The 16216-nt window shown below is 30.8% G+C and overlaps 1 protein-coding gene across 1 annotated transcript; it reads right to left on the bottom strand.

Moving 5' to 3' along the window:
- Positions 1–366: 366 nt before the first annotated feature.
- On the bottom strand, positions 367–15878 carry LOC149792470 (uncharacterized). The gene is made up of 4 exons (XM_089969578.1): positions 15844–15878; positions 11082–11165; positions 10369–10490; positions 367–377 (listed from the first exon to the last, which is right to left on the bottom strand). The coding sequence occupies exons 1-4, from the start codon at positions 15876–15878 to the stop codon at positions 367–369; spliced, it is 252 nt and encodes an 83-aa protein (XP_089825704.1).
- Between the last annotated feature and the right edge of the window lie 338 nt (positions 15879–16216).

Genomic DNA, 16216 nt, shown 5'->3' with positions numbered 1-16216 from the left:
GTAAATATACTTCCGAATCAAATCATGTTTTAAGTGGTGTTTCTCAAGGGTCCATATTGGGGACTCTACTTTTTCTACTGTTTATCTATGACGTAGTTTTATATCCAGTGCAGTCTAACAAAGATATTTGTGCTGACAACTCTACATTACATTCATCTGGTAAACTTCACTTGAAAATAAACTTCAAATCGACCTCAACAAGATATAATTTAGATGTCAACAAAACAGAATGTATGTTATTATTTCTAAAATGAAGTGTATGACAATCGGAACAAGGCATGGCCTATCAACTAAAGATGGATTTGCTTCTACCCAAAATGGCTTAGACGTGTCTAGCGTTAAAAAAGAATTGGTATCTACATTGATCTACATCTCATCTGAAATACACATGCAGATGCAATAATAGTAAAAATAATAACTCTTTTAAAACTATTGTCGAAATATGTACCTCCCCAGTCACTTGAACTTTATTTTCCGGAATATCTAATACCACCGATAGATTACGGCTGTACCATATGGGTAAACATGTCCAATTATAATCAATCCAGAACTGGCAATCTCCAGAAATGGGCCAGCCGAATAATTCTGAACCTTCTGAGTTTTGACTCTCTCGAATGTTTTGTTTTCACGTCTACAAAGGCTACCCATAGAGAAACATAGTCATTATTTTAAAATAATCATGACATATAAGTCTTTAAACGATATTTCTCCAGATTATACTCTAACGTAACTAAACTAAGATCATCAAATACTGATCGTAATCTCCGATCAACTAACAACGATCTCCAGATTGCATGGACAAAAACCAACCATTACAAAAGCTCGGTCACTGTATTACCACATACCTTTTTTTACAACGAGAGGCGTATCAAAGTAAAAGCGTCCGTACTGTACATATATTGTTAGGTACATCTAATTTATTTGTTTGTATGTTAGTTTAATTTTTTTATTATTTCATTACATGCCATTTTAATGTAACGTTATTTATTGGACTTGACCTTGTCGAAAATTGAGTTCATTTCTGCTTGATCTGATCTAGATTTTTTATAACAAAATTATTTCATTAATGTAAACAACTAAAAATAACTTCATTATATGTGTATGACCTTATTAACTAAATTATTATTCAAGTAAACAACTTAAAAGTTGATTTAAATAAAGAAAGTATAGTTCTACAATCAGTACACTGAGTCAGAATAAGAAAAGCGAAATAACAAGCAAACAGGATGTATCAAACCATTGTAGTATGTATTAAACCATTGTAGTATGTATTAAACCATTGTAGTATGTATTAAACCAGTGAAGTATGTATTAAACCATTGCAGTATGTATTAAACCATTGCAGTATGTATTAAACCATTGAAGTATGTATGAAACCATTGCAGTATGTATTAAACAATTGAAGTATGTACTAAACCATTGTAGTACGTTTTGAACCATTGCAGTATGTATTAAACCATTGAAGTATGTATTAAACCATTGCAGTATGTATTAAACCATTGCAGTATGTATTAAACCATTGCAGTATGTATTAAACCATTGAAGTATGTATTAAACCATTGCAGTATGTATTAAACCATTGCAGTATGTATTAAACCATTGAAGTATGTATGAAACCATTGCAGTATGTATTAAACAATTGAAGTATGTATTAAACCATTGCAGTAGCTTCAGTTCATCATTATGCACGAATTACCATTGGCACTGGTCATACGGTTCTTCATTCTCTCTCTGTCTCTCTCTCTCTCTCTCTCTCTCTCTGTCTCTCTCTGTCTGTATGTCTATCTCTCTCATCTGTTTCTCTCTGTCTGTCTCTGTCTGTCTCTCTCTGTCTCTCTGTCTGTTTATCTCTCTCTCTCTCTCTCTCTCTCCTGCTGTAAAACTGACAGAATGACTAACCGATCAATACAAAATAGGTTTTTAGTCATTTAGTTATGTATATTAAATATATTTTTTAAGAAAGAAAATCCCGTTCTCCTAATTATTCTCCTTCCCACATCCACCCCAGGAAATAAATACATGTTAAACGATCGGTCTCTTACAGCTTAGCAAGACCATACAGAACAGAACATATGTTACAGTCAAGGAACAGTCTCCTGTTCTCGACAGACTTTTGCAACTTTGCGTGTCTCTTTGGTATAATGTACCACTGAAGAAACGTCTCATGGGCGGTGCAAACATATCATTATAAAGGACAATGGCTCCAGTAGGCTACTTGGTTCAAGTTAAAATTCTGTGTTTTCATCGAACTCAGATTATTTTCCTTATCACTGAATGTTGTCCATTATGGCATGTGAGAGAAAACATATCTCTGTGTGTGTGTGTGTGTGTGTGTGTGTGTGTGTGTGTGTGTGTGTGTGTCCGTGCGTGTGTGTGTATGTGTGTGTGTGTGTTGGATGTAAATTATTAATCACGCAATATGTACGAAATACCTTACGTAGACTTTAATGTATCGATATTCTTGTCGACCTACGCACAACCTATTCAATGGTCGCCAAGTAAAGTGCCTTGTCCAAGGACACACTTTGGTAGCTATCCCTGGCCGATCCAGCAACCTTTCGGTATATGGCCGTGGTGCCGGTATGTCCAATTTCATTCAGGGCCGCATTACGTCTTTAAATTTACCCGCGAGCTAAACCGTATTGCAGATAAATCAGCTGGCCATAAGTTGCACATACCCACCGTTGTAGGTAAAATAAAATAGGAACAAAGGAGATAATATTCACTCGTTTTAAGGCTTTGAATCCTGCTGTGAAGAGCGTTGAATTCGACTATGAATACCGGAAATAAGTTTAGACACATAAAAAGCAACACAAAAAAAGGAAATGCATTATGGGAAGTAAATCAGTTTGGTCGTTTGCCGGTCGCTTTCAGAATTATTACGTAAGTGATATTTAGTCACACAACTGTATTTTCTTACATCTAATCCATGCACTCTCACAGATTCCTCATTAGGTCTTGATGGTCGGACCACCGTCATTTTGGGCTCGAACCAAGACATCATAACACCTTCTCACAAATGTCCTTATGTTAGCATAATTAGTGTTTCATTATCCCATGCCTTTACGGCTGAAGACTGCCTCAGTAGAGTGGACAGCACCCCTACCTCCACCCCAACCCTAATTTCGTTGTTTCACGTGCGCTGCAGAGTATATGCATATCATAGTTATTTCAAAATCTCCAAAAACTAAGCCAATGAACCATAGCATCGCTGTAGGTGCCAACGAAACCCAATCAAATTTTATGTCTTCATTTAGTAGAATAGGAATGTTGGCGGACACAATTCAGTGAAATACAAAGAGAAAAGAAATTGCGCTGAATGAAAAGAAGGTTAACTAAACAATCTACCTATACATGACACAAACAAACAAGAACAAAATACCAATAAATGGGAGTATGTAAGATGTGTCGATGATCGTCGATAGTCTGAGTGATTGACATGCAAGTATACGAAACGTACAACGATGAACACAAATAACTATTGGCAATCGTGTGCATGTTCTATACGCATAGATTGAGAAAGTATATCCTATGCCTTCAGAGAAATCTCCAAAATGATCTAAAGCCTGAAAAAATAATAATTGCTCAGGAAAACGACTTTTATAGGAAGGTAGAAAAAGAAAATCCTGAGAACATCCCAGCTTATTATAAACAAAAACATATGTAGTGGATAGCCTGAATAGAATTCCAAATATTAGAATTATGAATTATGCTTAAAATAAAACTAATAAATGGTTTGTAGTTTAACCAAAGCTAAATTATGGATGCAATAACATTCAACATTTATCAAGATATGTATCCGTTTGAAAAGAGTAAGATAAAAAATAAAGCAAAATTACGGATCGATTGTTACGAATTTATGGTCCTAAATAAGTAATAGAAAAAGGTAAGAAGCAACTAGCTTTGTAAAATTCAACCAATAAATTATTTCCCTTGAAATGAACGTGAAAATGTAAGGAAAACGTAGGACATTCTGAATTAAATCCCAAATAATCCTAGAATTACAATGTACAATTCAAGGAAAACAAATTACTATAAAAGGAAATGAAGAAAATTGATCTATCTTGATTACAAGAACAAAAATCTTTTCTCTTTTAAAAGAGTAACAAAGTACTGACTGTAGAATAAATATACGAATAATAATAATAAGAAACTTAAAACTTGCTCTAAAAGCATTTAAAGACGTTTTCAAATCTGAAAACGTCTGCATTAAAACTCTCTCTCTCTCTCTCTCTCTCTCTGTATTAGAAACTTTAAGGTCTTGTATCGAATTGTCAGAATCGTCCGTTTTTAAAAAAATGTTTATTAGATAGGTTTGTATGACATAAAGATAGCACAGTTTTCAGGTTTCACAATCGTTTTTTGTGAGTGTTCGAAGAGCTCAATGTGAGAGTGCTTGTTCTCGTACTTTAGTATTTCCTTTACATTATGTAACACATCTTATACATTATGCAACACATCTTATACATTATGTAACACATCTTGTACATTATGTAACACATCTTATAAATTATGTAACACATCTTATACATTATGTAACACATCTTATACATTATGTAACACATCTTATACATTATGTAACACATCTTATACATTATGTAACACAGCTTATACATTATGTAACACATCTTATACATTATGTAACAGAGCTTATACATTATGTAACACATCTTATACATTATGTAACACATCTTATACATTATGTAACACAGCTTATACATTATGTAACACATCTTATACATTATGTAACACAGCTTATACATTATGTAACACATCTTATACATTATGTAACACATCTTATATATTCAACACATTACAGCTTTCGCGCACGTGAAGTGATTATGAAGCCTTAGTGCAGATAATTTATGTAAAATTGTAAAATGTGAGTTCTTTTTCTTGTAGTTTATGTGAAATTTCGTATCTGTTTCCCCCACAAAATTAGATAACAAAAAAAAAATAACTTGCATGCGATTTTGTGCACACCAATGACTAAATGCATTTCATGGTATCACTACACGCCATTGATTGGGGATAAATGATCAACAAAAGAAACATGACTTTTTTAACATTCTGATGTGCGAAAAAAATTAATAATATATTCTTCTAGACGCTCACATCATTAAATAGGGGATAACGTTTGTAGCAACAATATTGGGATATTATATTTGTAATAACAATATGGACATAACGTTGTATTTTTAACAATAATATCGGATAATATTATATTTGTAGCAAACATAAGGGTGATAATGTTGTATTTGTAACAGCAACAATGTGGATAATATTATATTTGTAGCAATGATAACGGAGATAATGTTATATTTGTAGTAACAATACCAGAATAATGTTATATTTGTAACAACAATATAGGGATAGTGTTATATTTGTAACAACAATATGGGGATAACGTTATATTTGTAACAACAATATGGGGATAGTGTTATATTTGTAACAACAATATGGGGATAATGTTATATTTGTGACAACAATATGGGGATAATGTTATATTTGTAACAACATATGCGGATAATGTTATATATGTAACAACATATGCGGATAATGTTATATTTGTAACAACAATATTGGGATAATGTTATATTTGTAACAACATATGCGGATAATGTTATATTTCTAACAACATATGCGGATAATGTTATATTTGTAACAATATATGCGGTTAATGTTATATTTGCTCACACTTTGCAAATCCTACAGAAGCAGCATCATTGTTAATAATATTGTTCAGTGTATAATAAGTCCATAATTTACAACTTTTAATGTTAAATCAAAATGTTAAATCATAATGTTAAATCATAATGTTAAAATCATAATGTTAGATCATAATGTTAAAATCATAATGTTAAAATCATAATGTTAAATCATAATGTTAAAATCATAATGTTAAAATCATGATGTTAAATCATAACGTTAAAATCATAATATTAAAATCATAATGTTAAAATCATAATGTTAAATCATAATGTTAAAATCATAATGTTAAATCATAATGTTAAAATCATAACGTTAAAATAATAATGTTAAATCATAATGTTAAAATCATAATGTTAAATCATAATTTTAAAATCCTAATGTTAAAATCCTAATGTTAAATCATAATGTTAAAATCATAATGTTAAATCATAATTTTAAAGTCATAATATTAAATCATAATGTTAAAATCATAATGTTAAATCATGATGTTAAATCATAACGTTAAATCATAATATTAAATCATAATGTTAAAATCATAATGTCAAAATCATAATGTTGAAATCTTAATGTTAAAATCATGATGTCAAATCATAATGTTAAAATCATAATGTTACAATCATAATGTTAAATCATAATGTTAAATCATAATGTGAAAATCATAATGTTAAAATCATAATGTTAGATCATAATGTTAAAATCATAATGTTAAATCATAATTTTAAAGTCATAATATTAAATCATAATGTTAAAATCATGATGTTAAATCATAATGTTAAATCATAACGTTAAATCATAATATTAAATCATAATGTTAAAATCATAATGTCAAAATCATAATGTTGAAATCTTAATGTTAAAATCATGATGTCAAATCATAATGTTAAAATCATAATGTTACAATCATAATGTTAAATCATGATGTTAAATCATAATGTGAAAATCATAATGTTAAAATCATAATGTTAAATCATAATGTTAAAATCATAATGTTAAAATCAGAATGTTAAAATCGTAATGTTAAATCATAATATTAAAATTATAATGTTAAATCATAATGTTAAAATCATAATGTTGAAATCATAATGTTAAATCATAATATTAAAATCATAATGTGCAAAGGTTGACGGAATATCAAGATTTTGACGTAGAAATCAACAAAGACATTTTAGGACTAGAAAATTCAAATTTGTCATTAAGGGTGATTTTAACTTGATAATGAATTCATATTATTATACATTTAATTATAAAAGCAGTAGAAAAACATATCTGGTCTCTATCATATGCTTACAGGTTTTGAACCTTCTATCACCACAGAGACCTAATTTGCCAGGATGGTTTTGACTGGTGATTGGCGCTATTTTCACTTTGTCTAGAATGTCTTTAAGGTTTATTGGTGTGCAGTGGGATACAACTTGTCTTTCAGACAATATTCCATGATTGTCCAGTGTTTATGTATGATTTTAATTACGTTTGGTCTGCCTGGACGGTAGATAATTTCTTTATATTTTGGAAGGCTTGTTTCGCCATTTGTGTTGTCTTCCGTATCAGGTCTTCAAAAGGAACGCTTTAGATCTTTCTTGGAAAGTTTCATCATTAGAGCAAATACAATGTATCCTCGGTTCCTTGGTATACGCGATATTCGGAATATATTTTTTGTGTATGAAAGCTGGATAACTCTTTTTCATCAGTTGATTTTGAGTGGATATCTGGGTGAAATTTGTTTTTTACCAGCCTGGTTGTTGTGTCCAGAAAACATAGTTTGAGCTGGATACGTCTTGCGTGAATTTTATTGAAGGAATGAAGTTGTTTGCTTCTCTTCCACGCTGCCAATTCATTTTATGTCATCGATGAAGCTTACCCACTGGTATTGTGCAAGGTCAACCGATGCTTGAATTGATAGCGTGAGAAACTATCAGTACAAGATATGCCTGTTTGAGAGTATCTGCTGGTTTCCAAAATCAGTTTGCTTCTTCCTTCGCGACAGCATCTTCCTATCGTTTGAATAGAACATTATGTTGAACCTTATGTTGCAATTGTTTTTGTATGTTTTAGACCCTTAGTCTTCTACAATCAATTTATTCACATTGGATACTCTGCTTTCCTCCAGTTCCCAACGCTTCTTTAATTTCCAGTCTTTCTCGCTAAGACATCTTTAAAACATAGCGTATGCATTCTATTACAAAACTCGGTTATTCGCCTCTACTAATAAAAAAGCGCAAAACAATTAATTTGTCAGGACCAAGTTGACAAATGTCCTGTCTACGACCCAGATAGGTGATAATAGTAGTAACATGCGACCAATGACAGACGACAAATGGTTCATAGTGGTAAAATGACAGGTGGGCTTACGTCGTATGAAGGGGAATATATCACACCGAACATTAAGATCAAACAGTGCAACATTTTTTATCTTGTTTTATGTTAGCCATTGCAAATTTTGAACTTGTGTCTTCTTTACACTAAATAATCACCAAAAGGGACTGCAGGCTAAAATATTATCTCCATTTTTGTAAATGTATATATTGTGGGTGAGTTTAGCGTGCTATATTCTTGTCATCATTTATAAGTTTGACGGGGAATATAGCACATTATACAATAGCATCGAAATAAGCTACATTATCTGGATCTTACTTAAGTCAATTCCTGTAATTTTGTGAAAGTTGGCTCATACTTAATAATCTCAACAACTAAATTATATATATATATATATATATATATATATATATATATATATATATATATATATATATATATATATATATATATATATATATATAACATTAATCAATGTATGTTTCGTAACATTAATATAGGCATATTTCATCACTTTAATATAGATATATCTCATCACATTCGTACAGGCATATTTTATCACCTTAATACAGACATATTTTATCACTTTCATCCAGGCATATTTTATCACCTTAATACAGACATATTTTATCACTTTAATACAGGCATATTTTATCACGTTATTACAGGCATATTTTATCACATTAATACATGCATATTTTATCACGTTAATATGGGCAGATGTTATCCCATTAATACAGACATATTTTATCACTTTAATACAGGCATATTTCATCACTTTAATACAGGCATATTTCATCACGTTAATACATGCATATTTTATCCCATTAATACAGGCATATTTTATCACTTTAATACAGGCATATTTTATCACGTTAATACATGCATATTTCATGCCATTAATACAGACATATTTTATCACTTTAATACAGACATACTTTATCTCGTTAATACATGCATATTTTATCACGTTAATACAGGCATATTTTGTCACTTTAATACATGCATAGTTTATCACATTAATACATGCATATTTTATCACATTAATACAGACATATTTTATCACTTTAATACAGGCATATTTTATCACGTTAATACATGCATATTTCATCCCATTAATACAGACATTATTTTATCACTTTAATACAGACATATTTTATCACTTTAATACAGACATATTTTATCACGTTAATGTATACATATTTTATCACTTTAATACAGACATGTTTTGTCACTTTAATACATGCATATTTTATCAGATTAATACATGCATATTGTATCACATTAATACAGATGATGAAAGTATAATCAGTGAACAGGTATGGGTTTTTTCCATAGATGGCAACCAGACACCTAGAAAAGGGGAGGTAGCACTTGAAATGATACTACGAGGACCCACAATTGTTTACTTTCTATATGATAACCAAACTTTATATTAAAATATTCACGTCCGACTTCATGTTAAAATCATGTAGTTTCCCCATACTTGCTTGCTCTACATGTGTTTAGCAAACACGTGACTTGTATATTTTAGGTCTTAATTTGTTTCCTCATAATCGTTGACTAAATCAGTCTTACTTTTATGTATGAAAGGTAGGTATTCTACGTGTTTAAGAATCTCGTTACCTATTTATATATATAATTTTCATAGTTCTAAGTAAATATTTTTATACCTCATGCTACTGATAGAAGGTATATCTGTTTTTATGTACAGTTGGTTTCGAATATCTCAGTCTTAAAAATATCACGTCAAATGTAGTTTGGGCAAATTTATTATTACAGACTGTGCAGTAATACTGGCAAAGATAATAGATGGCGAGAGGAACATCAACTTTCAAGGGAATTGTTGCAACGAAAAGTGATATTCCTTTAAGTTCATTTGTGTTCTATAAATATTGAAAAGCTGTAAATATCGGGAAAATGGATATAAAACAATCGGGAAACTGGAGTAATCATTTAACAACACAGTCTATTTTTTGCACAAAGAGAGAGAGAGAAGTTTGTTTTAAAACTATTGAAACTTCATATCTTAAGAAATATAAGGAAGTCTTAGACGAAGACTGAACAGAATACGTTCAAAGTCAATAACAAATCTTAGACGAAGACTAAATAGAATACGTTCAAAGTCAGTAATAAATCTTAGACGAAGACTAAATAGAAAACGTTCAAAGTCAATAATAAATCTTAGACGAAGACTAAATAGAATACGTTCAAAGTCAATAATAAATCTTAGACGAAGACTAAATAGAAAACGTTCAAAGTCAATAATAAATCTTAGACGAAGACTAAACTGAATACGTTCAAAGTCAATAATAAATCTTAGACGAAGACTAAATAGAAAACGTTCAAAGTCAATAATAAATCTTAGACGAAGACTAAATAGAATACGTTCAAAGTCAATAATAAATCTTAGACGAAGACTAAATAGAAAACGTTCAAAGTCAATAATAAATCTTAGACGAAAACTAAATAGAAAACGTTCAAAGTCATTAATAAATCTTAGACGAAGACTGAACAGAATACGTTCAAAGTCAATAATAAATCTTAGACGAAAACTAAATAGAATACGTTCAAAGTCAATAATAAATCTTAGACGAAGACTGAACAGAATACGTTCAAAGTCAATAATAAATCTTAGACGAAGACTAAACAGAATACGTTCAAAGTCAATAATAAATCTTAGACGAAGACTGAACAGAATACGTTCAAAGTCAATAATAAATCTTAGACGAAGACTAAATAGAAAACGTTCAAAGTCAATAATAAATCTTAGACGAAGACTAAATAGAATACGTTCAAAGTCAATAATAAATCTTAGACGAAGACTAAATAGAAAACGTTCAAAGTCAATAATAAATCTTAGACGAAGACTAAACTGAATACGTTCAAAGTCAATAATAAATCTTAGACGAAGACTAAATAGAAAACGTTCAAAGTCAATAATAAATCTTAGACGAAGACTAAATAGAATACGTTCAAAGTCAATAATAAATCTTAGACGAAGACTAAATAGAATAAGTTCAAAGTCAATAATAAATCTTAGACGAAGACTGAACAGAATACGTTCAAAGTCAATAATAAATCTTAGACGAAAACTAAATAGAAAACGTTCAAAGTCATTAATAAATATTAGACGAAGACTAAATAGAATACGTTCAAAGTCAGTAATAAATCTTAGACGAAGACTAAATAGAATACGTTCAAAGTCAGTAATAAATCTTAGACGAAGACTAAATAGAATACGTTCAAAGTCAGTAATAAATCTTAGACGAAGACTAAACAGAATACGTTCAAAGTCAATAATAAATCTTAGACGAAGACTAAACAGAATACGTTCAAAGTCAGTAATAAATCTTAGACGAAGACTAAATAGAAAACGTTCAAAGTCAATAATAAATCTTAGACGAAGACTAAACAGAATACGTTCAAAGTCAATAATAAATCTTAGACGAAGACTAAACAGAATACGTTCAAAGTCAATAATAAATCTTAGACGAAGACTAAACAGAATACGTTCAAAGTCAATAATAAATCTTAGACGAGGACTAAATAGAATACGTTCAAAGTCAATAATAAATCTTGGACGAAGACTAAACAGAATACGTTCAATGTCAATAATAAATCTTAGACGAAGACTAAATAGAAAACGTTCAAAGTCAATAATAAATCTTGGACGAAGACTAAACAGAATACGTTCAAAGTCAATAATAAATCTTAGACGAAGACTAAATAGAAAACGTTCAAAGTCAATAATAAATCTTAGACGAAGACTAAATAGAAAACGTTCAAAGTCAATAAATAAATCTTAGACGAAGACTAAACAGAATACGTTCAAAGTCAATAATAAATCTTAGACGAAGACTAAACAGAATACGTTCAATGTCAATAATAAATCTTAGACGAAGACTAAATAGAATAAGGTCAAAGTGAATAATAAATCTGAGACGAGGACTAAATAGAATACATTCAAAGTCAATAATAAATCTTAGACGAAGACTAAACAGAATAAGGTCAAAGTCAATAATAAATCTGAGACGAGGACTAAACAGAATACGTTCAATGTCAATAATAAATATTAGACAAAGACTAAATAGAATAAGGTCAAAGTCAATAATAAATATTAGACAAAGACTAAATAGAAAACGTTCAAAGTCAATAATAAATATTAGATAAAGACTAAATAGAATAAGGTCAAAGTCAATAATAAATCTTAGGTCGAGTTTTTGCACAAGATTACCGAATATAGAAACGCCTCAAACAGATGGGATGAGAGTTCATTTTAACTTATTATGGAGAACAGCCTTCTGGTGAGATGAAAGATCAGACGAAACACTCTGGATCTCTTCAAAATAGCACAGAGAGAGAGAGAGAGAGAGAGAGAGAGAGAGAGAGAGAGAGAGAGAGAAAGAGAGATTAGAAAAAGCGGAAACCTCTTGCAGGAACAATATAAGGACATCAGAGTTAGCATTTCTCACAGTAACCTGCTCTGATTGCGTCAGAGATTGTTGTGGTTCGATATTGAATCGACAAGGCTTTACTTATATTGATAAAGAATTTAGTCAGGTTTTAATATCATATCACAATGTCTTTCTCTAGGTTTATTCTATATTAACGTGGGCCACGTTTATGCTGCATTCTTCGGTATTCACATGTAAACTATGAAACTTAAATCTTTTTTATTGCTATGGTTACACATTTTATATGCAGCTCATCTAGGAAAATATTTAGCTCAAGAAACCTTCTAAGTCTGTTGTTGATAAGAAGGAAACTAAAGACGCTGCATTATACATGACTTGCCCAAATCTTTAATCGAATGTTCTACCATAATTTGTATACTACTACGACTTTGAAATGGATTGTGTTGAATCAAATGGAGCCTATGCTTCGTGTTATTATGACGTCACAACACAATGAAAGACCAGATGCCCAGCGTTACGAAGTATAATAGTTATGCTGATCCTCATAGTTAATGCATATTTTCTGCTGAACTTTCCAGTTTACTTTCGGTTTGGAAAACTCTTGAGAATAGCAAAAAGGTTTCATCAGGAATAGGAATGATGTTATTCTACTAATTTAATCACAAGCATTGTAATATTGTACAATAATCCAAGCAAGGACAGGGAAGCCACTGGTGAAAAAGGGTAAACAATGAATTTGACATGTTTCGTACTTACAAGATTCAAACATTTCACTGTGACATGTTCCACTCTGATGAGTTTCTAACATTTCACTGTGACATGGTTCGTACTGACGAGTTTCTGACAGTTCATTGTGACATGTTTCGCACCGATAAGTTTCTGACAGTTCACTGTGATATGTTTCGCTCTGATGAGTTTCTGACAGTTCACTGTGACATGTTTCATTCTGACCAGTTTCTAACATTCCTCTCTGACATGTTTCACTCTGATGAGTTTCTGACAGTTCACTGTGGCATGTTTCGCTCTGATGAGTTTCTGACTTCAAATGGAGCTTCTGGTTAAATATGAAGTACTATTGGTTTCTGGTTTAATGTGAGGTACTATTGGTTTCTGGTTAAATATGAGGTACTATTGGTTTCTTGTTTAATATGAAGTTCCCGTGGTTTCTGGCTAAATATGAAGTACTATTGGTTTCTGATTTAATATGAAGTACTGTTGGTTTCTGGTTAAATATGAGATACTGTTGGTTTCTTGTTTAATATGAAGTGCCCGTGGTTTCTGGGTAAATATGAATTACTATTGGTTTCTGGGTAAATATGAAGTACTATTAGTTTCTGGCTAAATATGAAGTACTGTTGGTTTCTGGTATAATATGAAGTACTATTGGTTTATGGTTAAATATGAAGTACTATTTGTTTCTGGTTTAATATGAAGTACTATTGGTTTATGGTTTAATATTTAAGCATTTTGGACTTCTGCTTTAATCCAGAGTTCAGATTGAACCTCACCAAAAGTATTGGCCAGCCTGTATATCACAAAACTCCTTGAACCTGAATTTTGGAAGGTGAGGTTGTGATCAAATTGTATTGAAAAATGGAGTTCCAAGATAATATAAAAATAACAATAATCTTTGGTTCTCATGGACAAGTGTGCAGTGTCACAGCCTTGTGACTATGCAGTTTCAGTACAAGAGTTATCTCTCTTTGATTTTACAACTTTTTTTTTATTATGGAGGAGATAGTTGATCAGGTCGTTGAAATAAAGAAACATATCCAGATAGGAAGAGACACACATAAATGCATACTTCCACTCTTTTATTATAATTACAAGTAAACAAGAAATGCTGGAACATTTGTATACGTTTCATAATAAAATTGTAAATAGCACAGAATTGTCATAAGGTACGATTCAGCCTTACACTTTTCTCTCATTGTTTATGTCGAATTATATCAGCATTTCATATAAATATAAAGCTTTAACGATTTGAGTTTCAAACTTCAGCTGCAAAATGTTGACTAAAAATAAGGTGTAGTTACTTTTATTGGTGTCATAGTGCTTCAAAAATAGTTTTTCCTCACATTTGAGACAAAAAACAACCAAGATATGTTTGTGTTGGTACAACACGAAAGACGACCTGACAATTGGCTGACATCGAATACAAAGGTAGACAAATCGGTTGCCATTCAGATAAACGTATGTGATATATATATATATATATATATATATATATATATATATATATATATATATATATATATATATATATATATATATATATATATATATATATATATATATATATATATATAACTATAACTAATTTGCCCAGGTATGGCTAGACTTATGAATCTTTTGTATATCGCGCACAAATTATTTCAATTTCGTGTTAAGTATATCTATGTTATGTGTTTTACGTTTTTTTGTTTATAGATTGTAAGGGACATTTAGTTCAAGAAAAGAAAGCCAAATTAAACAGCTAATTTTGTCCATTGTTGGTTTGTGATATAAGATAATGTCATTTTGATGTGATTTAAGTTCAGGTCATTGGTTTATCACCGAGGGAATACTATGTCACTGATTTCTAATTGACCTGACTTTGTTGACAATTTTGAATGATCTGGAGATAAATAGTTGACCCTCATCCAGGTTCTGAAATTATGTCTTCCTCTTTTTATAAAGGGTGCCAACCTGAGAATTAATTATTCATATCTTAAACATAAGTCTTATTGGATTCGTTTAATTGTGTTCAATTATTATTTGAGTGTATTTTTATTTATTTATTTCTAAGTCACTATTTTGGAATTGCAACGTCGTTTAAAAACACTTTAAAATATATTGTTTTTATACCTCAAGACTGTTGGCATATCAAGCTATTTCTGATTATTGATTGGCACATGGGCACAGTAGATTGAACATCATTTGGAACACCACTTGAATTCATTTGGAATACTCAATACCTTTAGACGTTTGACAGGACACTTATAACTATTTAGGAGCTCTTTACAATTTTGCATTTTGTATAGGATTAGATGTCAAAAGAGAAAAAGAATTTCCCTGGATTTTCTCACTAGTTGCACTGGCTAATTAAAAAGAACATTGTATAGCATAGGTATTGTTTAAATAATTTCTAATTTATTGTGGTGTGGGATTGGCTGACGTAGTATAGGTTATAGAGTATACAGCACTGCCAAAGTTCAGATATGCACCTATCAAATATTGCTCGCTCCGAATGTTCATTTTCACTTTCTGGATTTCAGGGGGAAAATTTAAAAAAAACGAAATAAACTGATAACATTTTTGTTACATTTTGTATACTTGGTATTTCATTCATTGTACTTTCAGATATATATCATTTTTTCCTATTTTAATAACCGCTAATAATTGTGTAGTTTAGGCTTACCCGTGCTGATTTTTGGAGCAAAAGGGAGCAGTCATTTTGGTTAGCTGTGTGCGTATGTCTGTCCAATAGCCTAATTTCAGCCGCAGTACATGAAAGTAACAGAGGTATGCCAACATTATCTCTATGTTGCATGTTGCAAACGCAAAGAACTTCACTTTACACTCGTGACTCTCTCAGACGTTCACAGTATCTGCAGAAAGCCCACTTAAGATTTCATTTAACCATACTATAAGTTGATATTAAATTTTTAAATTGTGTATTCAATACTAGATACAGACCATAAGGTACTAACATCCATAAATGTCGCTGTTCTCTGGCTTCCTTCAACACATGTGATTTCATTTCATGGTCAAAACGAAAGTTATATTCATTC

The sequence above is a fragment of the Sinohyriopsis cumingii genome, chromosome 9, assembly GCF_028554795.1.
Source record: "Sinohyriopsis cumingii isolate HCF-2022 chromosome 9, ASM2855479v2, whole genome shotgun sequence".
Lineage (NCBI taxonomy): Eukaryota > Metazoa > Mollusca > Bivalvia > Unionida > Unionidae > Sinohyriopsis > Sinohyriopsis cumingii.
The sequence above is the reverse complement of the archived record's forward strand: the minus strand, read 5'-3'. Positions and strand labels throughout refer to the sequence as shown.